Source organism: Rhinopithecus roxellana, chromosome 16 (assembly GCF_007565055.1).
Source record: "Rhinopithecus roxellana isolate Shanxi Qingling chromosome 16, ASM756505v1, whole genome shotgun sequence".
NCBI lineage: Eukaryota > Metazoa > Chordata > Mammalia > Primates > Cercopithecidae > Rhinopithecus > Rhinopithecus roxellana.
Window position 1 is genome coordinate 56,339,910 of NC_044564.1, and position 19,734 is coordinate 56,359,643.

General features: G+C 39.2%; 1 protein-coding gene and 1 pseudogene across 4 annotated transcripts in view; both read left to right on the plus strand.

Annotated features, from left to right (window-relative positions):
* The window catches only part of JAK2 (Janus kinase 2), a 164,348-nt gene that overhangs the window by 62,335 nt on the left and 82,279 nt on the right, over nucleotides 1-19,734 (plus strand). For all 4 annotated transcript variants that reach the window (XM_030919371.1, XM_030919374.1, XM_030919372.1 and 1 more), the window contains 2 exons: nucleotides 2,029-2,152; nucleotides 13,617-13,734. In XM_030919371.1, coding sequence (XP_030775231.1) covers nucleotides 2,029-2,152; nucleotides 13,617-13,734 — 242 coding nt within the window. The remainder of the gene's footprint in view (nucleotides 1-2,028; nucleotides 2,153-13,616; nucleotides 13,735-19,734) is intronic.
* LOC104665699 lies at nucleotides 4,272-11,664 on the plus strand (annotated as a pseudogene).

A 19,734-nucleotide genomic window follows, 5' to 3' on the forward strand; every position in this document is an offset into this window, starting at 1 on the left:
ACTGATGGGGTTTTGGTGTGGGTGTCCTTTCTGTTTGTTCGTTTTCCTTCTAACAGTCAGGACTCTCAGCTGCAGGTCTGTTGGAGTTTCCTTGAGGTCCACTCCAGACCCTGTTTGCCTGGGTATCAGCAGTGGAGGCTGCAGAAGATAGAATATTGCTGAACAACGAGTGTTGCTGTCTGATTCTTGCTCTGGAAGCTTTGTCTCAGGGGTGTACTGAGCCGTGTAATGTGTGAGGTTTCGGTCTGCACCTAGTGGGGGATGTGTCCCAGTTAGGCTACTCAGGGGTCAGGGACCCACTTGAGCAGGCAGTCTGTCCGTTCTCAGATCTCAACCTCCATGCTGGGAGATCCACTGCTCTCTTCAAAGCTGTCAGACAGGGACATTTACCTCTGCCGAAGTTTCTGCTGCTTTTTGTTTAGCTATGCCCTGTCCCCAGAGGTGGAGTCTACAGAGGCAGGCAGGCCTTCTTAGCTGTGGTGGGCTCCACCCAGTTCGAGCTTCCCGGTGGCTTTGTTTACCTACTTAAGCCTCAGCAATGGCGGGCGCCCCTCCCTCAGCCTCGCTGCCACCTTGCAGTTAGATCTCAGACTGCTGTGCTAGCAATGAGGGAGGCTCCGTGGGCTTGGGACCCTCTGGGCCAGATATGGGATATAATCTCCTGGTGTGCCGTTTGCTAAGACCCTTGGTTAAGTGCAGTATTAGGGTGGGAGTTACCCGATTTTCCAGGTGTTGTGTGTCTCAATTTCCTTTGGCTAGGAAAGGGAATTCCCTTCCCTCTTGCGCTTCCCAGGTGAGGTGATGCTTCGCCCTGCTTGAGCTCTTGCTGGTCAGGCTGCACCTGCGGACCAGCACCAACTGTCTGACCCGCCCCAGTGAGATGAACCCGGTACCTCAGTTGAAAATGCAGAAATCACCCGTCTTCTGTGTCGCTCACACTGGGAGCTGGAGGCTAGAGCTGTTCCTATTCGGCCATCTTGGGCACGCCCCCTTGGTTTCTTTTCTTAAACCTCATGAACCAACCTCTACTAGCTTCCTACTTTTCTTCTGTAGTTTCCTCACCTCTCTCAGCCTTCACAGATTTGAAGACAATTAGGGCCTTGCTCTGGTTTAGGGTTTGGCTTCAGGGAATATTGTGGCTGGTTTGATCTTCTATCTATACCACTCAAACTTTTGTCATCAGTAAGGCTGTTTTGCTCTCTTATCATTTATGTATTTACTGCAGTAGCACTTTTAATTTCATTCAGAAACTTTTTCTTTGCATTCAGAACTTAATTGACTGGTGCAGGAGGCCTGGCTTTTAGCCTATCTTGGCATTTGATATACCTTCCTCACTTAGTTTAATCATTTCTAGCTTTTGATTTAGAGTAAGAGATATGCAACTCTTCAATATATGAAACTCTTCCTTTCCCTTGAATGCCTAGAGGCCATTGTAGGATTATTAATTCGCCTATTTTCCATACTGTTGTATCTCAGGGAATAGAGAGGCCTAAGGAGAGGGAGTGAGACAGGAATGGCTATTGCTGGAGCAGTCAGAACACACACAGCATTTATTGCTTATGTTTGTCATCTTATATGGGCACGGTTCATGGCGGCCCCAAACGATTACAATTGTAACAAAGATCACAGATCATCATAACTGATATAATAATAATGAAAAAGTTTGAAATATTGCAAGAATTACCAAAATGTGTCATAGAGACACAAAGTGAGCACATGCTGTTGGAAAAATGGTGCTGACAGACTTACCAGATTCACAGTTGCTGTAAATCCTTATTTTGTAAGGGAAAAGCCCCACAATATCTGCGAAGTACAATAATGCAGAGTGCACTAAAATGAAGTATGTTTGTATAAAAAAAATTGTGATTAATAATTCAGCTGTAGGGAGTGGAATATCAGAAGATTTTGACTGCTACTACATTTCATCCTGATTTTGAGTTGTTACTTTAGCCTCATTACAAATTATAGGTGCTATGTAAATGTTCTGTTGTGTATCTTTAATAGTTCCTTTCTCTGCTTCTTTTCTAGGTATCACACCTGTGTATCATAATATGTTTGCTTTAATGAGTGAAACAGAAAGGATCTGGTATCCACCCAACCATGTCTTCCATATAGATGAGTCAACCAGGCATAATGTACTCTACAGAATAAGGTACTTTCTTCAGTAAAGTAACTCACTTAATGCTAAAAGGCAAAATGGGAGAAATTATCAAATATTTTTGAATTGCAAGGTAGTTAATACCAGAGACCTGAACCAATTAGTTAGCACTCATTTAAGATTTCATTTAAGATTCTGTTTCTCCATCAGAGAAACTGTTCATACATGTTGTTTAAGTAGAATATTCTGAGAATAAAGCTGTTTTGGTGGGATGCCACTTAACTCCTTATGATTATAATTAAATAAGTAAAAAAAAAATCAGAATGGGCTTTATTAACAAAATCCTAAATGTTTGGGATATTGCTGGTTTGTGCAATGTTTTGCACAATAAAATGCAATTTCACATCTTATTTTTATAAAGAACTTTTAAAAAAGTTCTTGTGAAGAAAAGAGACTTTTCCCAGTGTGTATTTGCAGCCTCAAATTGTAAGTTAATTTATATAATTTATGGTAATGTGTAATGCCTATTTAGAGAAATCTAGAAGTATTTTTTTGCTCGAAAGGATGAAACAAAGATATGTTTGATTTGTGTCTCATAAATACCTGTGATTTTTCTAAGCATTTATATATATATATATATATATACACATAAAATTCATCATAACTTAAGGAGGTATTAAGATTTCCACATTAAAGATAAAGAATTTAGAGCATTGAGAAACAATATTACTCAAATTTATTCATGGTCACACAGCTAGGAATTGGGAGTCAGGTTCAAATCCAAGCCTAGTTTGCTTCATAAGCTTGCCTCTTAACCACCTCATGTGTACTTCATTAAAGAGGTAATGTGGCCGGGCGCGGTGGCTCAAGCCTGTAATCCCAGCACTTTGGGAGGCCGAGACGGGCGGATCACGAGGTCAGGAGATCGAGACCATCCTGACTAACACAGTGAAACCCCGTCTCTACTAAAAATACAAAAAAAAAAAAACTAGCCGGGCGAGGTGGCGGGCGCCTGTAGTCCCAGCTACTCGGGAGGCTGAGGCGGGAGAATGGCGCAAACCCGGGAGGCGGAGCTTGCAGTGAGCTGAGATCCGGCCACTGCACTCCAGTCCGGGCGACAGAGCGAGACTTCGCCTCAAAAAAAAAAAAAAAAAAAAAAGAGGTAATGTATATATAGTATTTATTATTGTGCCTATCACTTCGTGCTCTCTCAATAAATTTTAGTATTGTTTTGCTTCTTTCCCTTCCCCATTCTATATACAAATATGCAATTGGATGTGTTTGCATTTACTGATATCTAATGTATACTTTGCACTGAGTTCAAAAAATTATTTTTGATATAATTATTGAAAAGACGGTGAAAAAATCAATAAATGTTCAAATAAATAATAGACGTACAAAAATCAATAGCATTATTATATGCAAGCAACCACTTACATAATAGATAAAGAAGATCCTATTCAATATAGCTACAAAAACCCTTAACCAGGAATGGTCTTAATAAGAAAAAACACAAGACGGTATAGGAAAATTAGAAACTTATTTGAAGAATATGAAGAATTAGGACATAATACTGGAATGGGCAGATGGAATATTACAAAGATCAATTTCTCTTACACTATGTGCTTAGCTCTAAGCCAATTAAAATCCTAACAAAGGCATTTTAGGGAATTGGACACATTACTATGTTAATTTAGAATTATTAAATAAGATAGCCATGAGAAAGAAGACTTACCTGGGAATTGTAAAATATTTTGTCCCAGGAGATATTTTCACATTATATGAAACTACAAAATGGTATCTATTATTAAAGCCACATAATTAAATTCAGAATCATAACCTAAATAATGAGGATGATGGGGCCAGTATATCTTGAAAGTACTCCTTCATACGTATAGAAACGTAATATATGAAGAAATCTTTTCACGTTAATGTGGAAGGGAGAGATTAGTCAATAAATGGGGGTGGGATAGTTGATTAGCTGTTTGAATAAAATTTTAGCTTCTTTCTTTATAATGTATATCAGATAAATTATAGATTGAGTAAAGATCAGATTGATATGTAAATAGAAATGTAAAGAAAATCAAACTATAAAAGTCTGAATTGGAACTGAATTCAGGTCCTTGGGAAAATACCATTTAAGCTGCAAAACAATAGAAGAAATCATATGGGAATGATTGCAATTGTTGACTATAAAAATTTTCAGATGTCTGAAGGTTTTCTTAAAATGGAAAGGCAAACTGTAAAGGTAGTAGTTTCAACAAATCAGATAAAAGGTTAGTATTCTTATAAGTATAAAATTAAAAACACTGTATCCATTAAACAGTAACTTAATGTACATGAAGAAATAGTGTCACTAGTTATGAGAATAATGCACATAGTTAAAACTATTCATTGGTCTCATAACTAGTGATGCTGAGAATTTTTTGAAAAGGCCATTAATGATGTTTTTCTTTTGTTAAATATTTCTTCATGTACATTAATTGTTTAATGGATAGTGTTTTTAATGCCAACAAGTTAGAGGATCAAGATGAAATGGACAAATTCCTAGAAAGACACAAGTTATAGGAACTGCTAAAAGAAAGAACAGAAAGTTTGAATAGGTCTATGACAAGTAAAGAAATCAAATTAGTAATTTTTATAAAAGCCCAGGCCCAAGTAGCTTCACTTGTGAATTCTATCACACATTAAAAGAATTATTACCAGTTATTCACAAAAAATAGCAAAGGAAGGAGGATTTCCCAACTATTTCTGTGAGTTCAGTATTACCCTGATAACAAATTCAGACAAAGATATCTAGAAGAAAAGAAAACTACAGACCAATGTTGTAGGTAGAAAATCAACAAAATACTCGCAAATTGAATCCAGCAATACAGCTTGAATATGTCTTATCTGAAATGCTTGGGACCACAAATGTTTTGGATTTTGGATTTTTTTTCAGATTTTTAGAATATTTGCAGAGTATACACTGGTTGAACATACCTAATCTAAAAATCTAAAGTTTGAAATGCTCCAATGAAAATTTCCTTTGCACATCAGGTTAGTGCTCTAAAGGTTTTGGATTTTGGTGCATTTCAGGTTTCAGATATTCAGATTAGGAATGCTGGTGGTTTACAAAAATATTAAATACCATGACCAGGTGGGATTTATCCCAGGAAATACAAGGTTAGTGTAGCTTCCAAAAATCAATCAATCAATTAACCACATTAATAGAATAAATGATCAAAACCACATAATCATCCCAATAGACACAGAAAAAGTATTTGATAAAATCCAACATCCCATCATTATAAAAAAACTCAACACAGTTATTTCTTGCCTTCTGCTAGCTTTTGAATGTGTTTGCTCTTGCCTCTCTAGTTCTTTTAATTGTGATGTAAGATCAGAGCAGAACTGAAGGAGATAGAGACACAAAAAACCCTCCAAAAAATCAATGAATCCAGGAGTTGGTTTTTTGAAAAGATCAACAAAATTGACAGACCGCTAGCAAGACGAATAAGAAGAAAAGAGAGAGGAATCAAATAGATGCAATAAAAAATGATAAAGGGGATATCACCACCGACCCCACAGAAATACAAACTACCATCAGAGAATACTATAAACACCTCTACGCAAATCAACTAGAAAGTCTAGAAGAGATGGATAATTTCCTGGACACTTACACTCTCCCAAGACTAAACCAGGAAGAAGTTGAATCCCTGAATAGACCAATAGCAGGCTCTGAAATTGAGGCAACAATTAATAGCCTACCCACCAAAAAAAGTCCAGGACCAGATGGATTCACAGCTGAATTCTACCAGATGTACAAGGAGGAGCTGGTAGCATTCCTTCTGAAACTATTCCAATCAATAGAAAAAGAGGGAATCCTCCCTAACTCATTTTATGAGGCCAACATCATCCTGATACCAAAGCCTGGCAGAGACACAACAAAAAAAGAGAATTTTAGACCAATATCCCTGATGAACATCGATGCAAAAATCCTCAATAAAATACTGGCAAACCGGATTCAGCAGCATATCCAAAAGCTTATCCACCATGATCAAGTGGGCTTCATCCCTGGGATGCAAGGCTGGTTCAACATTCGCAAATCAATAAACATAATCCAGCATATAAACAGAACCAAAGTCAAGAACCACATGATTATCTCAATAGATGCAGAAAAGGCTTTTGACAAAATTCAACAGCCCTTCATGCTAAAAACGCTCAATAAATTCGGTATTGATGGAACGTACCTCAAAATAATAAGAGCTATTTATGACAAACCCACAGCTAATATCATACTGAATGGGCAAAAACTGGAAAAATTCCCTTTGAAAACTGGTACAAGAGAGGGATGCCCTCTCTCACCACTCCTATTCAACATAGTGTTGGAAGTTCTGGCTAGGGCAATCAGGCAAGAGAAAGAAATCAAGGGTATTCAGTTAGGAAAAGAAGAAGTCAAATTGTCCCTGTTTGCAGATGACATGATTGTATATTTAGAAAACCCCATCGTCTCAGCCCAAAATCTCCTAAAGCTGATAAGCAACTTCAGCAAAGTCTCAGGATACAAAATTAATGTGCAAAAATCACAAGCATTCTTATACACCAGTAACAGACAAGCAGAGAGCCAAATCAGGAATGAACTTCCATTCACAATTGCTTCAAAGAGAATAAAATACCTAGGAATCCAACTTGCAAGGGATGTAAAGGACCTCTTCAAGGAGAACTACAAACCACTGCTCAGTGAAATCAAAGAGGACACAAACAAATGGAAGAACATACCATGCTCATGGATAGGAAGAATCAATATCGTGAAAATGGCCATACTGCCCAAGGTTATTTATAGATTCAATGCCATCCCCATCAAGCTACCAATGAGTTTCTTCACAGAATTGGAAAAAACTGCTTTAAAGTTCATATGGAACCAAAAAAGAGCCCGCATTGCCAAGACAATCCTAAGTCAAAAGGACAAAGCTGGAGGCATCACGCTACCTGACTTCCAACTATACTACAAGGCTACAGTAACCAAAACAGCATGGTACTGGTACCAAAACAGAGCTATAGACCAATGGAACAGAACAGAGTCCTCAGAAATAATACCACACATCTACAGCCATCTGATCTTTGACAAACCTGAGAGAAACAAGAAATGGGGAAAGGATTCCCTATTTAATAAATGGTGCTGGGAAAATTGGCTAGCCATAAGTAGAAAGCTGAAACTGGATCCTTTCCTTACTCCTTATACGAAGATTAATTCAAGATGGATTAGAGACTTAAATGTTAGACCTAATACCATAAAAACCCTAGAAGAAAATCTAGGTAGTACCATTCAGGACATAGGCATGGGCAAGGACTTCATGTCTAAAACACCAAAAGCAACGGCAGCAAAAGCCAAAATTGACAAATGGGATCTAATTAAACTAAAGAGCTTCTGCACAGCAAAAGAAACTACCATCAGAGTGAACAGGCAACCTACAGAATGGGAGAAAATTTTTGCAATCTGCTCATCTGACAAAGGGCTAATATCCAGAATCTACAAAGAACTCAAACAAATATACAAGAAAAAAACAACCCCATCAAAAAGTGGGGAAAGGATATGAACAGACATTTCTCAAAAGAAGACATTCATACAGCCAACAGACACATGAAAAAATGCTCATAATCACTCGCCATCAGAGAAATGCAAATCAAAACCACAATGAGATACCATCTCACACCAGTTAGAATGGCAATCATTAAAAAATCAGGAAACAACAGTTGTTGGAGAGGATGTGGAGAAACAGGAACACTTTTACACTGTTGGTGGGATTGTAAACTAGTTCAACCATTATGGAAAACAGTATGGCAATTCCTCAAGGATCTAGAACTAGATGTACCATATGACCCAGCTATCCCACTACTGGGTATATACCCAAAGTATTATAAATTATTCTACTACAAAGACACATGCACACGTATGTTTATTGCAGCACTATTCACAATAGCAAAGACTTGGAATCAACCCAAATGTCCATCTGTGACAGACTGGATTAAGAAAATGTGGCACATATACACCATGGAATACTATGCAGCCATAAAAAAGGATGAGTTTGCGTCCTTTGTAGGGACATGGATGCAGCTGGAAACCATCATTCTTAGCAAACTATCACAAGAAGAGAAAACCAAACACCGCATGTTCTCACTCATAGGTGGGAACTGAACAATGAGATCACTTGGACTCGGGAAGGGGAACATCACACACTGGGGCCTATCATGGGGAGGGGGGAGGAGGGAGGGATTGCATTGGGGAGTTATACATGATATAAATGATGAATTGATGGGTGCTGACGAGTTGATGGGTGCAGCACACCAACATGGCACAAATATACATATGTAACAAACCTGCACGTTATGCACATGTACCCTAGAACTTAAAGTATAAAAAAAAAAAAAAAGCAACACAATAGGAATGGCAAGGAACTTCCTCAATTTGTTCAAGGGCATCTATAAAAAAATCCAAAAGTAATGTCGTACTTAATGGTGAAAGACTGAATGCCTTCTCTCTATGATCAGGAATGAGATGAGGATAGCTACTCTTACCACTTTGATTTAACACTATACTGTAGATTCAGGAGGGAAATAAGGCAAGAAAAATAAATAAAAGGCATTTATATTGGAAAATAAGAAGTAAAACTGTAGTCATCCCACTGTATCCATGGGTTTCACATCCATGGATTAAACCAACTGCAGATTGAAAATATATGGAAAAAAAGTTGTGCTTGTACTGAACATGTACAGACTTTTTCTTGTCATTATTCCCTAAAGAATACAGTATAACAATTATTTACATAACATTTACATTGTATTAGATATTATAAGTAGTCTAGAGATTTTAAAGTATACTGAAGTATGTGCACAGGTTATATGCAAATAGTATATCAGGAACATGAGTATTTGCAGATTTTGGTATGTGTGGGAGGTTTTGGAACTAGTACTGCATAGATACCAAAGGATGATTGTGTATTCACAGATTACATGATCTTGCATATTAAAAATCCTAAGAAATTAATAAAAAACTATTAGAACTAATAAATGAGCTCAGGTCAGTTGCAGAATAGAAGATCAATATATAAAAATCAGTTGTATTTCGGTACACAAAGAACAATCCAAAAATGAAATTAAAAAAATTTCATTAACAATAGCATAACAAATTTTTAGGAATAACCTTAACAAAAACTGTAAAATGTATACACTGAGAAATATAAAACATCATTGAACGAAATTAAGGAAACACCTAAATAAATGGAAAGATATCTCATAGAGGACTTCATATTTTTAATATGGCAATACTCCTTAATTGATCTGTATGTTCAGTGCAATTCCTACTGAAATCCTAGCTGTCTTTATTGCAGAAATTGACAAGTTAATCATAAATTTATATAAAAGCAAAGGGACTTAGCATAGCTAAAACAGTCTTGAACAAAGTTTGAAGACTATACTTCCTAATTTCAAAATTTATTACAAAACTACAGTAATCAAGACAATATGGTACTAACTTAAGGATGAATATACAGATTAATGGAAAGGAATTGACAGTCTCAATATAATTTCTCACATTGATGGTAACTGATTTTTGATCAGGGTGCCAAGACAATTCATGGGCAAAGAATAGTCTTTTTAAATAATAGTGCTGGGACAACTGGATATCCACATGTAAAATAATGAAGTAAGACATCTACTTCACACTATATATATATATATATAAAAAGCTTAAAGTGGATCATAGGCCTATATATAAGAGCTAAACTTATTAAAACTCCAAGAAGAAACACAAGTCTTTGTGTACTTAGATTAGGCAGTGGTTTCTTAGATATGACACCAAAAGCTCAAGTGACAAGAAAAATAGTTAAGTTAGACTTTATCAAAGTTAAAAACATCTGTGCGTCAAAGGACACTATCAAAAATGTGAAAAGACAACCCACAAAATGGAAGAAAATGTTTGGGAATCATATATCTGATAACTGTCTTATCTCCAGAATATAAAAGAATTCTTACAGCTCAACAATACAACTTAATCTAAAAAGTAGGCAAGGGACTTGAATAGACATTTTTCCAAATAAGACATACAAATGGCCAATAAGCATGTAAAAAGATGCCCAACAGGCGGGCCCCAGAGCGGGCTCAGGGGAGCTTGGCGTGCCAGGCGCCTCCCGCCCGGAACATACGGAGGCTGGCCCAGGTGGCGCAGGAGCTGGAGCAGGGCCCGAGTGGGCGTCCGAGCCCGAGCGGAAGTGGGAGAGGGGCCGGAGCAGGGGTCCGCGCCGCGCTGCTGAAGCCTGGCCGGCCGCCCAGACACTGCCTGCAGCCTGGCCATGGCAGAGCCAAGGAAAGGATCTCTATACAAACAAATACGTGGCTGTCAAATTGGAGCTGATCAAGTCCTGGGCCCCACAGCTGCACCTGGGGTACTGGTTCTACAAGCGGCTCAGCGCCACTGAGGGCGCCCCTCAGGTCTACTACCTACTACTTCGGCCTGTGCTGAAAGTACAACGCCATGGTGCTGGAGCTGCTGGGGCCCAGCCTGGAGGACCTGTTCGACCTTCACGCTGAAGACGGTGCTCCTGATCGTCACCCAGCTGATCGCACGCATGGAGTATGGGCACACTAAGAGCCTCATTTACCAGGACGTGTAGTCCGAGAACTTCGTGGTGTGGCGCCCGGGGACCAAGCAGCAGGTCGCCATCCACATTATCAACTTCGGGCTGGCCAAGGGGTACACTGGCCTTCAGACAAAGAAGCACATCCCGTACCGTGAGCACAAGAGCTTGACAGGCAGGGCGCGCTACATGAACATCAACATGCACCTGGGCAAGGAGCAGAGCCACTGCAGTGACCTGGAGGTGCTGGGCCACATGTTCATGTACTTCCTGTGCAGCAGCCTCCCCTGGCAGGGGCTCAAGGCCGACACGATCATGAGCGGTACAGAATATCGGGAACACCAAGTGCACCATGCCCATCGAAGTGCTCAGCTAGAACTTCCCAGAGGAGATGGCCACATACCTGCACTACGTGCGGCGCCTGGACTTCGAGAAACCCGACTGTGACTACTTGTGGAAGCTCTCCACCGACCTATTCGACCGAAGCGGCTTCGTGTTCGACTCTTGAGTACCACTGGCCCAGGAAGCCCTTGGCGACCCCCATCGGCACCGTCCATACCCACCGGCCCTCCCAGCCTCAGCTTTGGGACAAAGATCAGCCACACAGCAAAAACCAGGTGCTGACCTCTACCAATGGGGAGCTGAACGCGGACGACCCCACGGCCAGCCACTGCAGCGCCCATCAGGGCGCCTGCAGAGATGGAGGTGGGCGATGAAACCAAATGCTGCTGTTTCTTCCCCCTGAATCTTCTCCGTGCAGCCCCTTGGGACGTGAGCTTGTTTGAGGCCCTTGGGGCCCACCCACAGCAGCCCAGGGCCAGACTCTGGCTGGAAGCCGGGACGCAGACTTCAGGGGCCGCACCTGTCTCAGCCGGCGGCCCCATCCCCCAGACGAGGGGTCAGTCATTTCTTTCACATAAGACTGGCCAAAATTTCTACACCTCTGTCTAGTCCGCCCCTCCAAGAGCATTAACTATTTAAAACAAGGAAAAAGAGGATGGGGGAAGACCCCTTCTACCCCAAACCTGCCCCTCCATTTCTTTGCTGAAGTGAGTATTGCGATCCTGGAGGCCCTCACGGCTGAGGCCTGGCCCCGGCCCCGCCAGCCGCCCCCGTTAGCTTCATAAAGTCTAGCTTCTCTCCCTCGATCCAAAGGCCGTTTTCTGGAGGGGAGGGCAGGCCTGGCCTGGAGTGGTGCTGTGGGGCTAGCTTGCCCAGGCCCACCTGGGAGGGACACAGGCATTGCTGCCAGGGGTGAGGCTGTGCCCCAGGCTTCCCCAAAACTAAAGGGGAAGGGAAGGGTGGGGCCGCGGCTGAAGCCAGCTCCGCACCCAAAATGCTGCACCAAAGCCCAGGCGCCGCACGCACGGCCACTGCAGCCTTTCCCAGCCTCGTCCGGGCGAGGGGCAGGTGGGCCCTGCTAGGAGGGTGCTTCTCGAGGAACCTGTTCCCGGAGGCTGTGCTCCGACCCTCAGAACCTGAGGGGGGTGGGCCGGCTGGCGTCGCCCGGCTCGGCCCCTGGGCTCTGCTGCGTGGGGGCGTGCGGGCATGGGGCTTCCTGTCTCTGTGCTCTGCCACCCGGCAAGCAGCCGCAGACAAAATGCCTTAAAGCCTCCGGCTCAGCCCCGCAGGTGTATGTGCAAGGGCCTGGGGGCGGCTCTGGACTGGCTGGCGGTCCCCCAGCGGGTCAGCTTGAGGCCGTGCCCAGGGCGGTGGCCCTGAGTCTGGTTTTTGCTTTACCAAGTGTACAGGAATGGCATTTACGTTTCTCTGATGCTCTTTTGAAGCCATACAACTTAGGGGCTTTTTTAAAAAAAAAGAAAAGAAAAATGAAACCCCCCCAAAAAAGATGCCTAACATCATTGGTCATTAGAGAAAAGTCAATCAAAACCACAATGGGATAATAATAGATCTACAAGGATGGCAAAAATCAGAAAGACAAACAATAACAAGTGTTAGAGGATTTGGACTAGTTTGGAAGCCATATATTGCTGTTGGGAATGTAAAGTGGTGCTGCTACTTTGGAAAACAGTTTGGCCATTCCTCAAAAGGATAAACACAGAGTTACCATATGACCCAGCAATTCTACTTCTAGATATATATGCAATAGAAATGAAAACATATATCCACAAAAACTTGTACATGACTCTTCATACCAGCATTATTCACAATAGCAAAATAATAGAAAACAGTCCCAAATGTCTGTCAGGCGATGAATGGATATGGAAAAAGTGGTATATTCATACAATGAAATATTAATTTGGCAATAAAAGGGAACCAAGTAATGATACATGCTCTAATGTGGATGAACCCTGAAAACATTATGCTGAGTGAAAGAAGGTAGACAGGCCACATGTTCTAAAATTAGAGCGTGGTGATATTTGTATAATGCTATGAATAAACTAAAAACATTGAATTTTACACTTTAAGTGGGTGGACTTTATGATAATTATATCTCAATAAAGGTGTTACTAAAAGACTCAATATGGAGTATTCTTTGTTTCTTTGAAGGACAAGTTTTTAACTTCCATTTCTCCAAAGAAGCAATTATTTGTTTTTATGCCAAGTTAGCATTTTCAGATTCTCTACTGGTGTTACTGGATTAAATTATGTTTTTACTTTTTGTTAAGGTTTTATTTCTACATTTTTTGTTTCCTATTGCTTCTACATTTTGTGCACTGAAGGAGGTAGTATATTGATTTTACACTTACATTTCTTGTACTTTCTGCCTATATTAGTGTTATCCACATATCCTTTTGTCTCTAATATATATTTAATACTGTTAGCTGTGTTTTCTAAGTATGGGATAATACCTTTCAGTATGCTGTAGTTGACTGTATATAGATAGTATGTTTGTATATGAACTGTTTGGAAGCTGACCAAATGTTTTTATTATCTTGTAGATTTTATTTTCCTCGTTGGTATTGCAGCGGCAGCAACAGAGCCTATCGGCATGGAATATCTCGAGGTGCTGAAGCTCCTCTTCTTGATGACTTTGTCATGTCTTACCTCTTTGCTCAGGTATGATTATACTATCTTACTTGTACATGTGTTAAATGATAAATATTTTGCTGTTTAGTAAGTCACTTAATCAGGAAAAACTTCACATATGGGAAAATTGCAGTTCTGTCTTGCACAGCAGGTGCAGAGAAGTAACAAAATTGAGTCTTTTTAGCACGTTTTTAATCCCATGGTTTATGGATAACAATCTATTTTATAAAGTTTTTTGGATTGATCCTTTTGAATTTCTTTTTTTTTAGGACTTTAGGTCATTTTAAGGATTTCACAAGGTATAGACTGAGGTTTACAGCATGATTCATGTAGGCATATGTGGCTAAAATATTAGTAACATTTCTTTAGGGTTTTAAAAAAATTTTTGGACAATTTCAGGCTTACACAATGGACAATGAACTGTAGAGGAAGTAGGCTACATAAAAAATAAGCTATGATAGTTTGTGTAGCTGTTTATAGGAAGGTGACTGGATGCTGATACTTAGTCTAAGCTATATATTCAAGTTATTTGTTCACTAATACAGTTATGTCAAATTTTGGTATTGTGTTGGTATTTCATAATGCTTTCTTCTCTAGTACCTTGATTTAAACAGTAATTGAAATATTTTGTCATTAAACAACTTGTTTTTATGTGCTGCTAGACTAGTATGAATAGAAACTAAAGGAAGAAAATATATTAGTGCTCTTGGGTAAAAATAAGCACTTGGCATCCCCAAGGTATCAGGAGTTCTAAATCCGATTTGCTAATATTGTAGGAAATAAGCCCACAAATCCTCATGGCTCGCATTTCCGAGAAGCAGCCTAGTAAGGCTAGTTCAGTTTATGAACAACAAAAGCAAAAATACTTCTCTACTGGGGTATGAGACCAACAAACTTTATTTTTATTGTGGTAAGAAATATATAATAAAAATGACCATTTTAAGTGTGCAGTTCAGTTGTATTAAATACAAACACATTGATGTACAACCATCACCACCATCCATCTCCAGAACATTTTTCATATTCCCAAATGGAAATTTCATACTCATTAAATAATAACTATTTCCCACTCCCAATGGCCTTTCGCAGTCACCATTCTACTTTTGACTATAAATCTGCCTTTTCTAGGTACCTCATACAAATGGAATTATACAGCATTTGTCCTTTTTTGACTGGCTTATTTCACTTAGCATAATGTCTGCTAGGTTCATCCATGTTGTAGCATGTGCTAGAATTTCTTTCCTTTTTAAGGCTGAACAATATTTCATTGCATATGTATACTATATTTTATTTGTTTATTCATCTGTCGATGAATACATGGGTTGCTGCTGTGAACATGGGTAAACAAATATTTCCTTGAGTCCATTTTCAGTTCTTTTGGATATATACCCAGAAGTGTAATTGCTGGATCATATGGTAAATTTATAATTTTTTTGAGGAACTGCTACATTATCTTCTGTAGTGGCTGTACTATTTTTCAGTCCTACCAGCAGTGCACAAGTGTTCCAATTTCTTAACATCCTCAACAGTGCTTTGCTTTGTTTGATAATAGCCATCCCTATGGGTATGAGGTGGTATCATTGTGATTTTGATGCGTTACTTCTCTAACAACAAGTGATCATGAGCATCTTTTCATATGCTTTTTGGCCATCTGTCTTCTTTGCAGAGATGTCGCTTGTTGGCCATTTGTTTATCTTCTTTGCAGAGATGTCTATTCAAGTCCTTGGTTCATTTTTAAATCAGGTTGTTCGTTTGTTGTTGTTGTATTGTAGAAATTATTATTCTGGATCTTAACTCCTTATAAGATACATGATTTGTACATAGTTTTTCCCATTCTCTAGGTTGCTTTTTCATTCTGTTACTTGTCTTTTGGTAGACAAAAGTTTTAAATTTGGCTGTATTCTAATTTATCTATTCTTTTTTGTTTCTTATGTTTTTGGTGTTGTATCCAAGAAATCATTGCCAAATCCAATGTTATGAAGCTTTCTTTCTGTTTTCTTGCAAGAGTTTTATCGTATTAGCTCTTATATTTAGGCCTTGCATCCATTTTGAGTTAATTTTTGTCTATCATGTAAGGTAAGGGTCCACTTCTTTTGCTTGTGAATATCCAATTTTCCTAGCACCATTTGTTGAAAGACTGTCTTTTCTCCATTGAATGGTCTTGGCACCTTTGTTGAAAATCATTTGACCACCAACTTACTTTTTTATACAGCTCCTTTATCTTTATAGCCATTATAAAAAGAGAGGGAGATGGAAAGAGGCTTCTGAGAGTAGCCTTTTGAAAATAGGATATTATGAGGTTACAACTTTCTGTTGCTTTTACCGTATATTATTCACTTGTCCTGCAGAGCTAGTTTATTTTGGGGGCAGGCTAGTTAAGTCCCATTTATAAGCCAAGTTTTCCCAAATTATTCATTCAGCTACTTTAGCCTAACATTAATACTGCAATGTCTAGTATTTTTGATCTAGAAAAATTTTGGTTGATTTCAGAATACTTAATTTTATCCTTCTAGGAAGGACTGTCTTGTCTAGCATGGCAAGATAATTTCACCATATAATTCTAAATTATGTCTGGATAGTACCACAAGCAATTTTCTATTTTTTAATGTTTTTACTTCTCTAAATTTGTGCCCAGAAAATATGATAGTATTTAGATTACTCTAGGATTATACTGTTATTTTATACTATGTACACATTGTACACTATATATAGCAAATTTGACCAGTGGCATTACCAGAATGTAAGAATATCTTGACATCTTTGAATAACCAAAAAATAGATAAGCCACTGAACTGTCTTTAAAGTTCTTAAGACAGTACCTATAGGAAGACAGATTTGGAAAAGGTAAGCAAATAAAAATCAAAAGTAAGATGGCCCTTTTAAATTCAGTTTCCTCTGGGAATTAATTGTCTTTATATCATCAAATATGGCTGCTCAGCAAATAAACTGCTGACACGTGAACAACTTTTAATTAATTCATATCTATTCAACAACAAATGGATATTTACCTCATGTTCTTGGCATCATTTCTGATTTTGTGACTGTGACTTTTCTTTTATTTCCCTGGCTAATGAAGATGTAAATTTCTTAAGCTCAAATTTTGTCTGCTACTCAGATGAGAAAAGGTTTTCTTTCTTATTTTTTTTATAGAGATGGGGGTCTTTGATGCCCAGGCTGGCATGATCATAGCTCACTGCAGCCTTGAACTCCTGGGCTCAAGTGATTGTCTTGCTTTAGCCTCATAGCCTCCCGAGTAGCTAGGTACAGGTGTGTGCCACTATGCCTGGCTAATTTTTTTAGTTTTGTTTTTGTAGAGATGGGGTCTCGCTGTATTGTCCAGGCTGGTTTTAAACTCCTGGCTTCAAATGATCCTCCTACCTCAGCCTCCCAAAGTGCTGGGATTACAAGCGTGAGCCACCACACCTGGCCTGAAATTTTTCAGTAGTTTTAATTAAATGAATATTTTGAGGGTACATACTATAATATTTAAGGAATAGTATTTATTATGTTTTGGCATTTGAGACTCTTCCATTTGTAACTTTTCTCTAGTGAATAGTTGATTATGTTTTTAGTTTTGCTATCACTAATTTTTCATATATTTATTGTCTTTTGGTCATGAGTTCCACAGAATTTCCACATGAGCAGAATTTGTTATCTACCAGTTCTTTTCTTTTCTTTCTTTTTTTCTGAGACAGAGTATCGGGAGAACCTGCTTCCGATGGTTACGTGGTTTCTTTTCTATTTCCTAGGTGTCTTGGCTGGTTTGAGAAATAAAGGGAAAGAGTATAAGAGAGAGAAATTTAAAGCTTGGTGTCCAGGGAAGGCATCACATGTCAGCAGGATCCGTGATGTTCCCAGAGCTGTAAAACCAGCAAGTTTTTATTAGCGATTTTCAAAAGGGGAGGGAGTGCACGAATAGGTGTGGGTCACAGAGATCACATACTTCACAAGGTAATAAAATATCACAAAGAAAGTGGAGGCAGGGCGAGATCACAGGACCACAGGATGAGGCGAAATTAAAATTGCTAATGAAGTTTCGGGCACACATTTGTCATTGATAACATCTTATCAGGAAACAGGGTTTGAGAGCAGACAACCTGACTGACCAAAATTTATTAGGTGGGAATTTTCCTGTCCTAATAAGCCTGGGAGCGCTACAGGAGACCAGGGCTTTTTTCATCCCTTCAGCTTCGAAGGCACGCCTTAAGGGGGCCATCTACAAACCTACCCTCAGGGCGCATTCTCTTTCTCAGGGATGTTCCTTGCTGAGAAAAAGAATTCAGCGATATTTCTCCTATTTGCTTTTGAAAGAGGAGAAATATGGCTCTGTTCCATCCTGCTCACCTGCGGCCAGAAGTCTTATCTCTGGTGTTCCCTGAGCATTGCTGTTATCCTGTTCTTTTTTCAAGATGCCTAGATTTCATATTGTTCAAACAGACATGCTCTACAAACAATTTGTGCAGTTGATGCAATCATTACAGGGTCCTGAGGCGACATATATCCTCCTCAGATTATGAAGAAGATGACAGGATTAAGAGATTAAAGTAAAGACAGGCATAGGAAATCACAAGGGTATTGACTGGGGAAGTGATAAGTGTCCATGAAATCTTCACAAATTGTGTTCAGAGATTGGAGTAAAGACAGGCATAAGAAATTATAAAAGTATTAATTTGGGGAACTAATAAATGTCTATGAAATCTTCACAATTTATGTTCTTCTGCTGCGGCTTCAGCTGGTCCCTCTGTTTGGGGTCCCTGACTTCCTGCAACAAGAGAGTCTCCCACTGTTGCCCGGGCTGGAGGGCAATGGCATGATTTCGGCTCACTGCAACCTCCGCCTCCTGGGTTCAAGTGATTCTCCTGACTCAGCCTCCCTAGTAGCTGGGATTACAGGTGCCCGCCACTACACCCAGCTAATTTTTTGTATTTTTAGTAGAGATGGGGTTTCACTATGTTGGCCAGGCTGGTCTCGAACTCCTGACCTTATCATCTGCCCACTTTGGCTTCCCAAAGTGCTGGGATTACAGGCGTGAGCCACCATGCCCAGACTATCTACTAGTTCTATATGGAACCAAGGCAAACTATTAAAAAGAATCTACCAAGTCATTGATCATCATCTACTTAAACAGTATAACTTACTTGCCTGTTCTCAAAAGTGTGGTGAAATAAGTGTTTAAAATTGAGCAAAAATCTGTCTCCTACCCTGAATTAATTTTGTATTAGCAAGATTTAGGCCATTGTTTTGGTTAATACTGATTATATGATGGTGTGCTTCTTAACAGTTTATTTTCTTATATGAAAATATCTTCTATATTTTATTAATAAAAAAGCAAATATACTTTTAAATATATGTTTCTTTTAATAAAATTCATTTAAAAAGGTTCCAGTAAAGCTTTAAGGTCGTGAGACAAGTTATCAACATCAAAAGAAGGGAAATACAGATGTAGAATATACAAGGCCCTATATTTCTCTTGTCCGGTTTAAAACCTTGATTCACATTGTTATTTTAGGTAATATGGCTCTTACCTTTTTTCTACAAAGAAAATTGGTATTATGATTAGAATATTTGTACTTTTGCTTTCTTTTTCTTTGTCCCATTACATGTTCAGTCTGATTTATCTGTATTCCTAAATCCTTCAGGTCAAAATCTTAGAACCTCTGTGTTTCTCTCTTCTTCATTCTTTATACAATATATAGTTAATAAAGTATCAGCCTTTTTCAGGATCTTTTAGTATCTTATGTTTCCTGGATCAGATCCTTATTATTTCATATCTGAGCCATACACCAGCCTCTTAAAGAGCCTCTCTGAATATACTTTATTTTCTTCAAGCACTTCTATCATTGCTATTACTCTACCGATGGAAGAGACATGATGAAAATAGATCTCCATAGTTTCTAGGATTAGGTCATTCAAGGGCACCTGCAGTCTGACCCCAACTTACTTTTCTAGGTTTTAATCCACATTATTTCTTCATATAAACTTCAGTCCCTAATCAAATCAGTTTATGCATCTGAACATAACTTGTGCTTT